This window comes from Spathaspora passalidarum (genome assembly GCF_000223485.1).
Source record: "Spathaspora passalidarum NRRL Y-27907 unplaced genomic scaffold SPAPAscaffold_6, whole genome shotgun sequence".
NCBI classification, from domain to species: domain Eukaryota; kingdom Fungi; phylum Ascomycota; class Pichiomycetes; order Serinales; family Debaryomycetaceae; genus Spathaspora; species Spathaspora passalidarum.
Genome location: NW_006767430.1, coordinates 764891 through 777226, shown reverse-complemented (window position 1 = coordinate 777226; position 12336 = coordinate 764891). Strand labels below are relative to the sequence as shown.

General features: G+C 36.1%; 10 protein-coding genes across 10 annotated transcripts; 4 read left to right on the top strand and 6 right to left on the bottom strand. All coding sequences in view use genetic code 12, as the record gives it.

Annotated features, from left to right (window-relative positions):
• Positions 1-195: 195 nt before the first annotated feature.
• On the bottom strand, positions 196-1875 carry SPAPADRAFT_156552 (uncharacterized protein; the record flags this gene model as incomplete). The annotated part of the gene is made up of 1 exon (XM_007376967.1): positions 196-1875. The coding sequence occupies one exon, from the start codon at positions 1847-1849 to the stop codon at positions 281-283; it is 1569 nt and encodes a 522-aa protein (XP_007377029.1).
• URA1 (dihydroorotate dehydrogenase) lies at positions 1859-4604 on the top strand (the record flags this gene model as incomplete). The annotated part of the gene is made up of 2 exons (XM_007376964.1): positions 1859-1885; positions 2209-4604. The coding sequence occupies 2 exons, from the start codon at positions 1859-1861 to the stop codon at positions 3424-3426; spliced, it is 1245 nt and encodes a 414-aa protein (XP_007377026.1).
• DAM1 (Dam1p) lies at positions 3518-4249 on the top strand (the record flags this gene model as incomplete). Its single annotated transcript, XM_007376966.1, has 1 exon — positions 3518-4249. The coding sequence occupies one exon, from the start codon at positions 3518-3520 to the stop codon at positions 4247-4249; it is 732 nt and encodes a 243-aa protein (XP_007377028.1).
• Positions 4356-4544, bottom strand: SPAPADRAFT_141621 (uncharacterized protein; the record flags this gene model as incomplete). Its single annotated transcript, XM_007376965.1, has 1 exon — positions 4356-4544. The coding sequence occupies one exon, from the start codon at positions 4542-4544 to the stop codon at positions 4356-4358; it is 189 nt and encodes a 62-aa protein (XP_007377027.1).
• A 62-nt stretch (positions 4605-4666) lies between the features above and the next one.
• On the bottom strand, positions 4667-6948 carry SHY1 (Shy1p; the record flags this gene model as incomplete). Its single annotated transcript, XM_007376962.1, has 2 exons — positions 4667-6707; positions 6929-6948. 2 exons carry the CDS (start codon positions 6946-6948, stop codon positions 5666-5668), a joined length of 1062 nt encoding a protein of 353 aa, XP_007377024.1.
• SPAPADRAFT_62893 (GET complex subunit) lies at positions 4685-6808 on the top strand (the record flags this gene model as incomplete). Its single annotated transcript, XM_007376963.1, has 1 exon — positions 4685-6808. The coding sequence occupies one exon, from the start codon at positions 4709-4711 to the stop codon at positions 5648-5650; it is 942 nt and encodes a 313-aa protein (XP_007377025.1).
• A 408-nt stretch (positions 6949-7356) lies between the features above and the next one.
• On the top strand, positions 7357-7683 carry SPAPADRAFT_56923 (uncharacterized protein; the record flags this gene model as incomplete). Its single annotated transcript, XM_007376961.1, has 1 exon — positions 7357-7683. One exon carries the CDS (start codon positions 7357-7359, stop codon positions 7681-7683), a length of 327 nt encoding a protein of 108 aa, XP_007377023.1.
• Positions 7684-7724: 41 nt separating this feature from the next.
• On the bottom strand, positions 7725-9968 carry SPAPADRAFT_142886 (putative ferric-chelate reductase; the record flags this gene model as incomplete). Its single annotated transcript, XM_007376960.1, has 1 exon — positions 7725-9968. The coding sequence occupies one exon, from the start codon at positions 9966-9968 to the stop codon at positions 7725-7727; it is 2244 nt and encodes a 747-aa protein (XP_007377022.1).
• A 181-nt stretch (positions 9969-10149) lies between these two features.
• On the bottom strand, positions 10150-11331 carry SPAPADRAFT_62892 (TRAMP complex RNA-binding subunit; the record flags this gene model as incomplete). Its single annotated transcript, XM_007376959.1, has 1 exon — positions 10150-11331. The coding sequence occupies one exon, from the start codon at positions 11295-11297 to the stop codon at positions 10185-10187; it is 1113 nt and encodes a 370-aa protein (XP_007377021.1).
• Positions 11332-11468: 137 nt separating this feature from the next.
• Positions 11469-12200, bottom strand: TVP18 (Tvp18p; the record flags this gene model as incomplete). Its single annotated transcript, XM_007376958.1, has 1 exon — positions 11469-12200. One exon carries the CDS (start codon positions 12169-12171, stop codon positions 11650-11652), a length of 522 nt encoding a protein of 173 aa, XP_007377020.1.
• Positions 12201-12336: the final 136 nt, after the last annotated feature.

Sequence of the window (12336 nt, the reverse complement as noted above, 5' to 3'; positions counted from 1 at the left end):
AAGTTGTTCAGAGATCAACTTTGAAATGCATGCTACCAGTTGACGTTGGTGCTACCAATTTCCTCTATAAATTAACTTCAGCTATCTAATTAACCTATTGATCACACAATACTGCCACTACAAAAGGGCACACTGCACCTCTTACAACCATTAAATGAATGGAAGATCTTGGATTTAAACAGGATGAAATTTATATATATATATACATTTTTCCTTGGTGATAGAAGTAAACTAATGCATCAATCTAGATTAGGAATTGTTATATTAATCTATACAACGTTTATTTAAACCTTGCTAATGCTGGACCCAATAAATCTTTTTCTTCAGGTATACCCTTGTCTTGTCTATACTTTCTTTGTCTTGCCTCCTTTTCCATCTTCAAATTCTTTTCAATACGGACTTTTCTTTGATCAATAACATTTTGTCTCTTCTTTCTTAAATGAGATCTTAATGCTGAATTTTTACCTTTGACTTCTGGTCTTATGTCCATCTTACTTGATCCCTCCTCGGTGCTTAATTCGTTAATTTGATTTGGTTTTAATCTTATTGATGTGGCGCGCTTATCAACTGTACCTATAACATTTGGATCAAGAGAAATAGTGTCTGGGGATAATTTGTTAATCAACAGTCTAACCTCTTGTTGTTGTCTTTGTTTAGCGGTTTCGTAAGGGTTCAATTCCAAGGCATCATAGTTGGCTTCACCTGATCCAGGAACAATAATCGAACTGAAACCTTGTTGGTGACCCACTCCCAAGATATCTTCAAATGGAACAAACTTGCTCTTTTCAATCTTAGAACCAGCAATAAGATGGTTCATATATGGATTTGACTGGCGTTGTTTCAAAACATCTTTCCATATAGTTACATGAGGACCCCAACCAACACTTAACAACCCTGTATCGGAAATGTCCAAGGAATTGGCTGGTGTTTGAGTGTAATAATGATCAACTTCTTTCAATTTTCTTAAATCCCATATTTTCAACGTCTTGTCAGTACCGCTAACTGCCATATATTTACCTTCTCTATCTATAGCTAAATCTCGTATTGGACCACGACATGATTGGATCTTCACTAATGGATCAGGCATGTTTGGTGCCCATAAGGATACCGTCCCATTTCCGTGACCTAAATGTATTACTGCATTCCAGGGATTTTGTTTCATGGCTTGTGTAGGGCCTAATTTGGTTTTAATTTCAGAAACCAATACCCCGGTGGACACATCGTGGTATTTCAAGAACCCGGTGTTTCCTGCAGTAGCAAGCAAGAAATGATATGGTAAGAACTCCAACAATGTAGATTCAATGTGTTGGTTAAGTCTATGCAATTCAATCCCTTGTTTGTCATATATGAAAGTGTACTTCTTTTGAGCCACGGCAAAGTACTGATCATTATGTAAATATTTGACAGCATTGACAGTTTCATTGAGATGTAATTCACAATCTAAAGCACCGGTTCTCCAATCGATGCTGGCAACATGTCCTTTTCTTCCTCCTATCAATAATTGTCGACCATTTCTAGAATAGTCAATGGTATAAGGACCAAACTCGGGTAACTTCAAGTCAAACTTTTTATTGGCAGTACTTGAATCAACGGCTTCGGCGATCTCATCTTGTTTGAATTTGAAAGTTTTTTCCATTTCATCTTCAGCTTCTAAGAAACCAGCTTCTTCTTGTAATAACAAGTCGGTTCCGGCTGCCGATCTTAATGCTTCCTTATATTGGTTATCCATTTTCTTTAAATTAGAACGTAATTTCTTGTCCTTGGTGAATTTGGCTTTACGTGAATCGCCTCTTTCATACTTGGATGTTCCGTCCCTATCATAGGACCCCATTTTACCTGTCAAAGCCATGTTGTTCTGATGTCTATCTACTGTTTGTATCTACAGGTAAAATATTTTGGACCTCTCATCTTGAAAATTATAGAGAAAATTTTAGTAACTGGTACACGACCCATCTCAGGAAATCAAGTGCGGCTCATATCTTTGTCTGGCTGTATGCAGGAAGGGTGTGTGCCTCACCCCATGGCGCTTCCATCCCTCAAATCAAAGTTCAACTTTTTTTCAACTACTATTGAACTCCACTAGATAGCGTTGCAGCAAACGTCTATACAATGAACAAGCTATTCCAACGTACTCTTGCTAGACAATTGAGATCTCCTTTTGGATCCATCTCCAAGAGATTCTTGCAAACCAAGAGAGCCACCCTTAAGTCAAGTATAATACCAGGACCAATTTTGTTCATTGGTGGTATCGGTGTTGTTGTGGCTGGTGGATACTACATGTTAGATGCAAGATCAGCATTCCACGAATATGTCTTGTGTCCCTTGATTAGAACATTCACTGATGGAGAACAAGGTCATAAATTGGGGATTTTCTTTATGAAGTACGGGTTATCACCAAGATTATTGGATGAAGGTATCAACGACCAAAGCGATGTCTTGGGGGTTGAAGTATTTGGTACCAAGCTTAGAAATCCTATTGGATTAGCTGCTGGATTGGATAAAGATGGTGAAGCTATCGAAAGTTTGTTCAATTGTGGGTTCTCGTATGTTGAAATTGGTTCGATTACTCCCGAACCACAACCTGGTAACCCAAAACCAAGATTCTTTAGATTACCAAGAGATGATGCTGTTATCAACAGATATGGGTTCAATTCCAGTGGTCACTTCAATGTTCTTGCTACTTTAAAACTTAGATTCAACAAGTTGTTTAATGCTAATGCCCCTTCCAATGCTTTCAAGGATGGCAAATTGTTAGGTATCAATTTAGGTAAAAACAAGTTTGGTGATGAAATCTCAGACTATACTAAAGGTGTTGAGAGATTAGGTCCTTACGCTGATGTATTAGTTATTAATGTTTCCTCTCCAAACACACCGGGATTAAGAGATTTACAAAGTGAAGAAAAGCTTACAAACTTGTTAACCACCGTTGTTAAACAAAGGGATACTTTAGGTACTAACTTGCTTGGTAAGAAACCACCAGTTTTAGTTAAAGTTGCTCCTGATCTCACTGAACCAGAAATTGAATCAATTGCAAATTCTGCCAAGGAGGCAAGAGTCGATGGAATTATTATTTCCAACACTACCATTCAAAGACCAGTGGAAAAGTTGTTAACCACTGACTCTCAATTAATAAACCAAACTGGTGGATTATCAGGTAAGCCTTTGAAACCAATTGCATTACAAGCATTAAGAACTTTGAGAAAGTACACCAAAGATTCAAACTTGGTATTAGTTGGATGTGGTGGTATTTCTAGTGGTAAAGACGCATTGGAATTTGGTAAAGCCGGTGCTACTTTTATTGAACTTTATACTGCATTTGCTTACAAAGGTCCAGGTTTAGTTGCAAAAATTAGAGATGAGTTAGCAGCCGAATTAAGAAAAGAAGGTAAGACTTGGGAACAAATTATTGGTGAAGAAAATAAGTGAGCGAAATTAAACACACCGCGCGCACTAACGAAAACCATAAACATAAACATAAACACAATACATAGTTCTTTCTCTGTTTATTCTATATACAATGTCATCTAATCCTGTTACACCACAAAACAGACGTCGTCTGCATAGATCGTCAACCGGACCTTCCACATCCTCCCCAGCAATTATACCCATTGATGCCAATAATTTACCATTTGAATCACAAGCAATGTTGGCTAAATTCGCCAGATTGGCCGATGGAGTAGAAGAATTAAAATCACATGTTACAAGTATGGAAAAGGTTCATCAATCAGTTTCACAAGAATTCAATGAAGGTTTGGCAAGTTTATTGTATGGATTATCCATGACCATGTGGTGTGTTGGTTTTCTGGGTGGTCCAACCAAAGTCAACATCGAAAAATTTCAGCAAAGAATAGAACGAGCTAAAAAGATTGCTCAACTAAAAAAGAGATTGGCCAATTCCCAAAGGCTAAACTCAAACTTGAAGGCACAGCTACAGGAAGTTAAACAGAAACAGCCAGTGCCAAGAAACACCAGAGTTGTATCAAAACCAAGACCTGCTCCTGTGAAACAAACTCGTATTCAAATATTAGATCGAAGCAAAGCTTCCGAAGTGCCTTCACTGAATGATAGCACCTTTATAACTAATCCTAGTCAATCCAAAAGAACAACTACTACTCAACCAGTTAGAAGTCCTTCATACAAGCGTCCAAATCTTAACCAACCATCAAGGTATTTAGCAGGTTTATTTGGCGGAACCTCAAACAGGGAACTGGTACGCAAGCAACCAAACAAACCTAGGTTTGCCAAGTAATTGCCTATATATTATGCTAACTTCATTGCCTTGGGCTGTCTATTTATTTGCTAAATCTAAACTCTCATGGACCTATTTAGATTTCTGTAACAATATACAATACTTATCAACCTTCATTCACTAGCTTCAACTTGAGCTCATGCTTAACTTGTTGCACGGATTTGTTTTGTTGTGATGCTATAATCAACAAATAATCCTTGTTCTCCATTGAATTTATAATAGTTTGACGTCGTAATTGTTCTTGGTAGTTTAGTGGCAGTGTTAAATCTTCATATTGGTTGTTGTTGCTGCTCATTGTTGTATTCCATGGTTGTCTTACCCCATAGATATTAGCCGTGTCCGCTTTTTCCGTTGTCACTTTTTTTTTGTTTGTTTGAACTACCATTTTTAACAGCTGGTGAAATTAAATTTTACGTTGTTAACTTTTTCTCCGTCATATCATACACTAACCTACATAATATGTCAGAACCAGAAGTTAAAAAGGAATTGACTGAAGCTGAAAAGAGACAACTATTACGAGAAAGAAGGAAAGCCAAGATGGCCAAGGGTCAAGCATCCGATAGATTAAACAACATTTTATCTCAAGGATCATCAGTTAAAACCAATGTCAAATCAGTTTTAGACGAAGAAGAATCGGTTGCCAAGGCTACATCACCTAGCCTTTCTAATGAAGAAGATGACCCCGAAATCCAGGATATTACCTCAATTGCCATGCAACCACCCATATCACCAACTCCACCAATTGGTGAAGGAACACCAGAAGATATTGATGCAATTTTCAATAAAATCTTCCAACAACAACAACAACAATCAGGTGATTTCAAGGAAGGTGATGGTAATGACCCAATGGCTAACTTAATGAAGATGTTTTCTGAAGGTGTGCCAGAACCTGGATTATCAAGAGCAACTACTGAAAAGCCATTTGACCAAGACCCTGCTATTGCCAAGTATCAAATGGAACTTTATGAATATCAACAATACCAACACAAACTTTGGAAATTTAGGTTCTTAATTATAAGATTCATCTGTACTTCAGTTAACTTCTTTTACCATTTTCTTACTATCCCTGATAATGCCTTCCGTGCTTCCAGTCATTCATATGTGAGAGGTTTAGTTTCCAGTACTCCTGTAAATACGTTTATTATGTGGTTTCTTACAATTGAAGCAGCTATACTTGCATCATACTACTTTATAAGTTCTAAAAACGGATTGTTTCAAACTAGAAATGAAAATAGTTTAATTTTGAAGGGTTTGTCTTTAGGTGCTATGGTTTTACCTCAGCTCAATGCAATTAAACCAATAGTTGCTAGAGTATTCCAATATCATGACCTTGTCGGTATTGTATTAGGTGATTTAGCATTAGTTGTTGTTTATTTCGGTTTATTAAGCTTTACGCGTTAGTTAACTATATACATTTTAAATCTTTCCTTGTCTTTTGGCAGCAATAATCTTATCAGCACTCAGGAATTGTCTTGTTTTCCATACGTTATATAATAATAATATTGTACTTGCAAATGAAACTCCAAACCACGTAACCAAGTATTGCATATGATTATTGTTTAATTTAATCTTGGGAGTGGCTGCAATAGGAACACCTTCTTTGATAAATTCAAATTCTTGAAATTGTAATGTTTCATCTTGTTCTGCGAGTTTTGCAATGAAGGCATCATCATCAGTTACATTTTGATCCTTTGAATGAACCAATAACCCTAATATTGACAGTTTCTTCTTGCTTGTATTATCGTCCTTCTTCTCTTTCTTCCACTCGATATGATCACGTAAATCATAAATCATTTGACAATAGATAGGTAAGGAACCAGATTGCTCAGCCATAGCAGGAACATCAGGGAAGTGGAACACTCTTGATCCCATTTCATGTTCAAATTGTATGGAAGATCTAGTGGGCATGATTCTAAATAATGCTTCAATCTCAATTTCTCCTTGAGGCATGGCCAAATGTGATAAATAACCTGTTTTACGTCTTTCTGGAATGACCATATCCTTATGGATCCACCCACGTTCAATCAAAATCGGCTTACCTCCAGAAGATCTAACAAATGGAGTAACAACAAGATATCCAGCAACCCCATCTTTGATTCTGGGGCCTAAAAACATCTCATTATCATAATCAAAATGACCCTTAACTTTAAATTTTCTATATTCAAAATCAGGAATAACACTAGGATCCAACACTGCTGGTAAATCATCCATTGATGGTTGGGCCAATGCATTTTCACACTTTGCTATCAAATCGGTTTTCCACTTCAACCGCTTAACTTGCCAACATCCTAACCAAAATGAAATTATTGGCATGGCAAGCATCAATCCTAAGAAGAATGCTCTAAGTTTAGGTGATTTGGCTTGTTGTTCAAGCAAGGATAAATTTCCAGATACTGATTTAATAGGTTTCCAATCTAACGTGGATGTCTTGACCGATCTCTGGAATTGCTTTAATTGACTTCGGGCATGGATTAGTCTTTGTTGAGCTCCTCTTCTAGCAATAGTCCCTATTCCAACAGAATTAAGTAACATGGCTGATATTGAATATACTTTTGCTTACAGGGGGTTTCACGTAAACAAGGATCAGTATAATGAGAATTTTTTTATTGGTTGGATCACGTGATTTCTATTTTAGTGAGAGATGTTGTAGTCCATTATTTACACCGAAATCTGTCTTACTGTAGAAGAACTATTGCCATACCATACCCTATGGCTATTGAATCTTGAGGTTTTGTAATAGCATCAATAGAAATGAAAGACAATAAATTTATTGCTAGACACAAAAAAAAAAAGAGAGGTTGGTGGTAACAGTTTATCTTATGGCTAATAATTATTGCAAAATTTCAGTAAATAATAGCTAAAATCTAATGATATTTATCAAAAGTGAGGTTATTATATATAAAATCAGAAAATAAGAGGTAGAACTGTCAAAAAATTAGTCCAATCAGCAATTTTGCTACGGTCGTACTAGTTATTGCTATAATCGTCATTATTTGCTCATTCCATAGTCCGATTTCGCAACTCAATTTTGTATATTATTTTTCAAACCCCCGAAATTATGAAATTTCTCCACACTCTAAAACGGCTCTTTATTATATCTCACATCAATGGTTGTATTAAACGAAACCAAGAAACAAAGGCATGAAAGATTTACGAATCAGCTAATATATGCTGGTCTTTCCGGCATGCTCAAAGCATCATTGTTTGCTTTGGCCACCGGCTATTTCCTTTCATATAAATTCAACCATGGTAAAAATACCGGATATTTTAGAAACACATATAAATTGTGGTGGTTTGTTGGTTGTAATATTGTGGGGATAACATGGGCTACTGACATTGCAAAGATAAACATCAGCAAGCAAGCAGCTCTTGAAGATGAAATTAAAAGAAATTTACTATTTGAAGAAGAATTGAATCAACTTAGTGGTAAATAATGATTTATGGCTAAATATATATATATACACACACATATTTATTACGAATAAAATGCTTCCTCGTGGAATTTTAAACCATACTCACTGGCCCATAATTTAACATTGTCAACCAACCCTCGAGGACCAGCAGATATAACCCATATTTTCTCGGCATTTATATCTTCTTGAACAACTTTATTGATTGGTAAATCACGGCAGCAAACTAAATTATGATCTTGATCTTCGACAGGCCCAGTACATTGAGTAAACCCTTCATTGATACACCATCTGTAATATTTTTGATTCAATTTTGGTCTTCCTTTGTAGATCTTGTGTTCTATGTTAAGAAGTTTGACTGTATCCCTATACTGTTGTACCCACGATTTAGATTGATTTGAGAAAGATTGTGAGAAATATGGCACAAATGGTTCGTTAATACTTGATTTTCTCGATATGACTTCTTGTAGTTCAGGACCAATACCAAGATGGTTGCCATCGAATTCCACAGGCTCTATTTCTTCTTCTTCTTCTTCTTCATCTTCTTCATCTTCATCATAAAATGATGGCGATGCACTCAAACTTGGGCGGAACAAAGTATGAATTGTACAATCTGCATCCAAATCCAGATCTTCTTCTGTATCATCTACTCCAAGATCCACATTCTCAACTCGGTTTTCTGAACTCAAACTATTCGTTTCACTTTCATCAGAAATAACATCTTCAAGTAATGGGGTTAATTCTGACAAATTATTCTCCAAGTCCAGATCCTTTGGTAACGAGTGAATGCTAGCTCTTTTTAGGAAGCTTGATTGTACACTCTGTTTATTTTTCAACTTTCTCTCTTCTTCTATCATATCATCCCCAGTGATAAATATTTCAAAATCATCACCATGAATGAATCCTTCAAAATATTTCAAAATAATGACATCACGGAAATCTTTAATAACCCAAAGAATCTTTATGGGAATACCATGATAATTCATAACTCTTAATATTGGTAATGCGAATGAAATAGCTGATCCTCCAATAACAACCAAAATACGTTTAGCGTTGACTGTTAGCTTTGATATACTGAATTTCTCATTTGGTGAATTTCTGGATCCAATAAAAAGTAAATGCGGATCATAACTCCCTGAAATTAAATATTTTTGATTGTTTCTAAATTCAAAAGTACTTTTTCTAATTATTAGCCTTTGAAAGTTATCATGAGGCAATGAAACCACTGTATATGGATGGTAGTTTGGAATAAGTTGCTTGTAGATTCTAATTATAAAGTTTGGACTATAATTTGTCAATCGAATATGTGATCCTGGTTTCTGGGCAGGATTAGCAATTAAACTATTAGGAAACTCAATAAGTGACAAATTAGGAGAAACATCTATCCGTCTAACATCAGTTAGATAAGGTGTCGTTTTTGTCAAATGCAACCTATAGTATATCTGATAGGCTAATATTAAAATGTTTATTGCAGTGTATATCGTGAACTTAACTGGTCTCACGTGAAATTGCAAACAAATAACAATAATCCATGCACAGACGTAATGATTAAAATAGAAAAACTTGAACCAGTTTGTACGAACTCTCAGAATTGACGTAACTATTATGATTAAAAACCCCAAGAGTGCTGCCCACCCGTACAAATTCTCGGTCTTTAATGCCTTTTTCCAACCTTTCCTTGTTGCATAGTATCCACAGTAGATCGCAGTATGAATAACTGCTTGTACTATGATCAATCTAGATAACCACTTGTGGATGGGTAATAATGTCAAATAAAGTGTATTTGGCAAAGGTGATGGTCTCAAAGTTAAGAACAACAATGCTGGAAGACAGTTTGCCGATACTCTCCCTAATCGCTTGGCCAAGTATATCAAGTCTCCATGGTTGATTTCAAGTAGAGACAAGATTGACAAGAATGCAGTCCAAAAGACTATCTGGAAAATTGTTGGTGCCCGTTGTAATAGTTTGAAAATTGCATGTTTAAGAGCATTTGCTGCTCTAGTTTGAAATCGTTGTTTCCAAGTAGCTTCAGAACAATTGGGTTGATGTTCATGATGAATATAATGATTAAGCTTCAGACTCAAGGGTTTCAATATTTGATACCTCCTAGTGAATTTATATCCACTTATGATGAGGTATTTGTATATTGGGATTGATGCTATGATGATGATCAACAACACTGAAGTTATAATTCCATATTTTCTTGTTGTCTCTGATCGGTTCCTTTTGTAGTCCCGTGACTTTTCATTAGGATAATGAAAGTATTCTGAGACAACCTGATATAACTCAGATAGTATACTGTCTGACATTTTAGATCACTAGTCCGGAGAACCCCCAGTTTCAAATCAGAAAAAGGGCCAGTCAGATCAACGCGCATTTCTGTTCGGAAATCGGAATTGTATAGATCGAAAAGATAAAAAAAAAAAATTACTTAGACAATGAGATTCAATATGCGATGCCGCCACCACCACCACAATTACTAAATTAATTAATATTAATACGCATTAACATATACTCTATAAACTCTAATATTTCATAATTTTATTCTTCTTTTTCTTACTATTAGCCTTGGAACTTTCAATCAACCCAGATCTAGTTGGCCTTGCACCACCACCATTTCTATTTCCAGAATCAAAATTTCGACTATTACTCTTTTGAATGAAACCACTTCTTGTTGGGTTGTTTCTATTATCGCTCCTGCTGTGATAATCATTTCCATGTCCATTTCTCGGCAAATATCCTGACTTAGATCCTGTATTACTTCTAGGAGGAAATTTTCCAGCACCTGAGCGGTTACCATATGAGTTAAATTGTACATTTCCAAACCCTTGATTTCTATTCCCAAACAGATTCTGTTGTCCCCTATAAAAATCTTGTGATTTATCGTAATAAGAATGATAATCCCGTACTGAGCTTTCGGGATTGTATCTTGAATTACCATTGTTTCCTTTCTTTAGTCTCAAAAAGTATAAGGGTCTGAATTTCCTAGGTAAATTGCTACCACTAAACGCAGTACCAAGGTTAGGCACACGTGATGATCTAGGTTCTGGGCACTCATCTCCATAATGATCACTGCTTCCACAATTGTAACAAGCAGTGACAGGTAAAACCAAACTTTCCTCATCCGATTGATCATTATTTGGTTTGGTTAAGTAGGATCTCCAAATACTGGGACAGTTCTCATCACCATGACTAAAGGTATCACAGTTACGACAGTACGTTCTCTTCTTCACTTTACTTTTGCAATTAGCTGCGATGTGTCCCTTCTCACCACATCTAGCACATATTAAAGTCGTAGGGCAGTGTGTTTCATAATGATCACCAACAATTCCACATTTGTGACACACAACAGTTTTGCACTTTGCACGAATATGACCACGTTTATGACAATTTGCGCAAAGGGGACCAAGAGATTGTTGAGCGTTGACATCATCTGGATCCGTTACTCCAAAATACCTTCCTTCTCCTCGTAATTCGATCAATTCACTGGCATCATCATTTACCTGGTCAAACGAAAGTGATACAATGCTGGAGGTATTTTCCACAGGTGTAGCTTCTTTGGATGGTGTGGAGGGTTTATATTTACTTCGTTTATGCTTCGCAGGGACAGTATCTTCTATAAAGGGTAGCTCCGACATGATGTAAAGTGTTGTTGTACGATTCTACTTTGTTGATATCTTTTGATGCAATTTTTTTTTTTTCTAAAGAAAATTTCTTTTGTACAGTAATATGACTTTATAGTGCTCAAGCCAACCCCCCCCCCCCCCCAGTATGGCACTTATCACTATACACCAAATTACATCTTCTTTATAGACTATTTTATAGTAAATATATAAAGCGATAAAAAGAAGAGGTTATGATAATTAGTACAAACAGGAAAATTAAAAATCAAACTACTTATTCACGTGTATAGTTATATAGACCGATTCACAGATTATCCACGAAACCGAATCACACAATTCCATTCGATATCCACTATTTCTATGAAACCTATAATACGTTTCTAATCACATGTTGTCCAACTTGGGCTTCAAGATCACTGTTTCCATTACCAGTAACATCAAGGGTGGATTTCATAAATTCTTGGTGCTTAAAGTAAGCCAACGCATAGCAAGCACTAGCCAAGGTGAAAAAAACAGCAACGACAATCAAACTAGTAGCTTGCAAGGTCAAGGAAAGCCATTGGATAACAGCATTCAACAAATAGAACCCACATCTTGGTAAGTTGTCATCGAATCTTCTGACGAAATTAACAAAGGTATCAGTTAAAGGGCAAATCTTCAATAAGAATGGCATCTCAACAAACACCACAATCAACCCTTGGACAAGACATATAACGGAAAATATAACAACCAAGTTAAAATGAAATATGTTGGCTACCCCAAGCGCTAAACATAACAATATAGTGATGAGGGCAATCCATTGGCCATAAAGGGAAAAGTTTTTCTTTTTGAAGTCTTGAGAAAGACCACCAAATATATTCGTGAAGATTGATCCTACGCTGAGTGCCATTTTCTTTTATAGTTGTAAGGGTGTTAACTAATTTTAAAATGAAGATGTGTTATATTTACAACGGTGTTATTTTTTCTCTGTCCCACAAACCAGATCCATTTTTTGCTGCGACCGACAGTCACAATTTTCCAATACAAAATTCTCGTGTTGTCTAAGCTCCGCTTA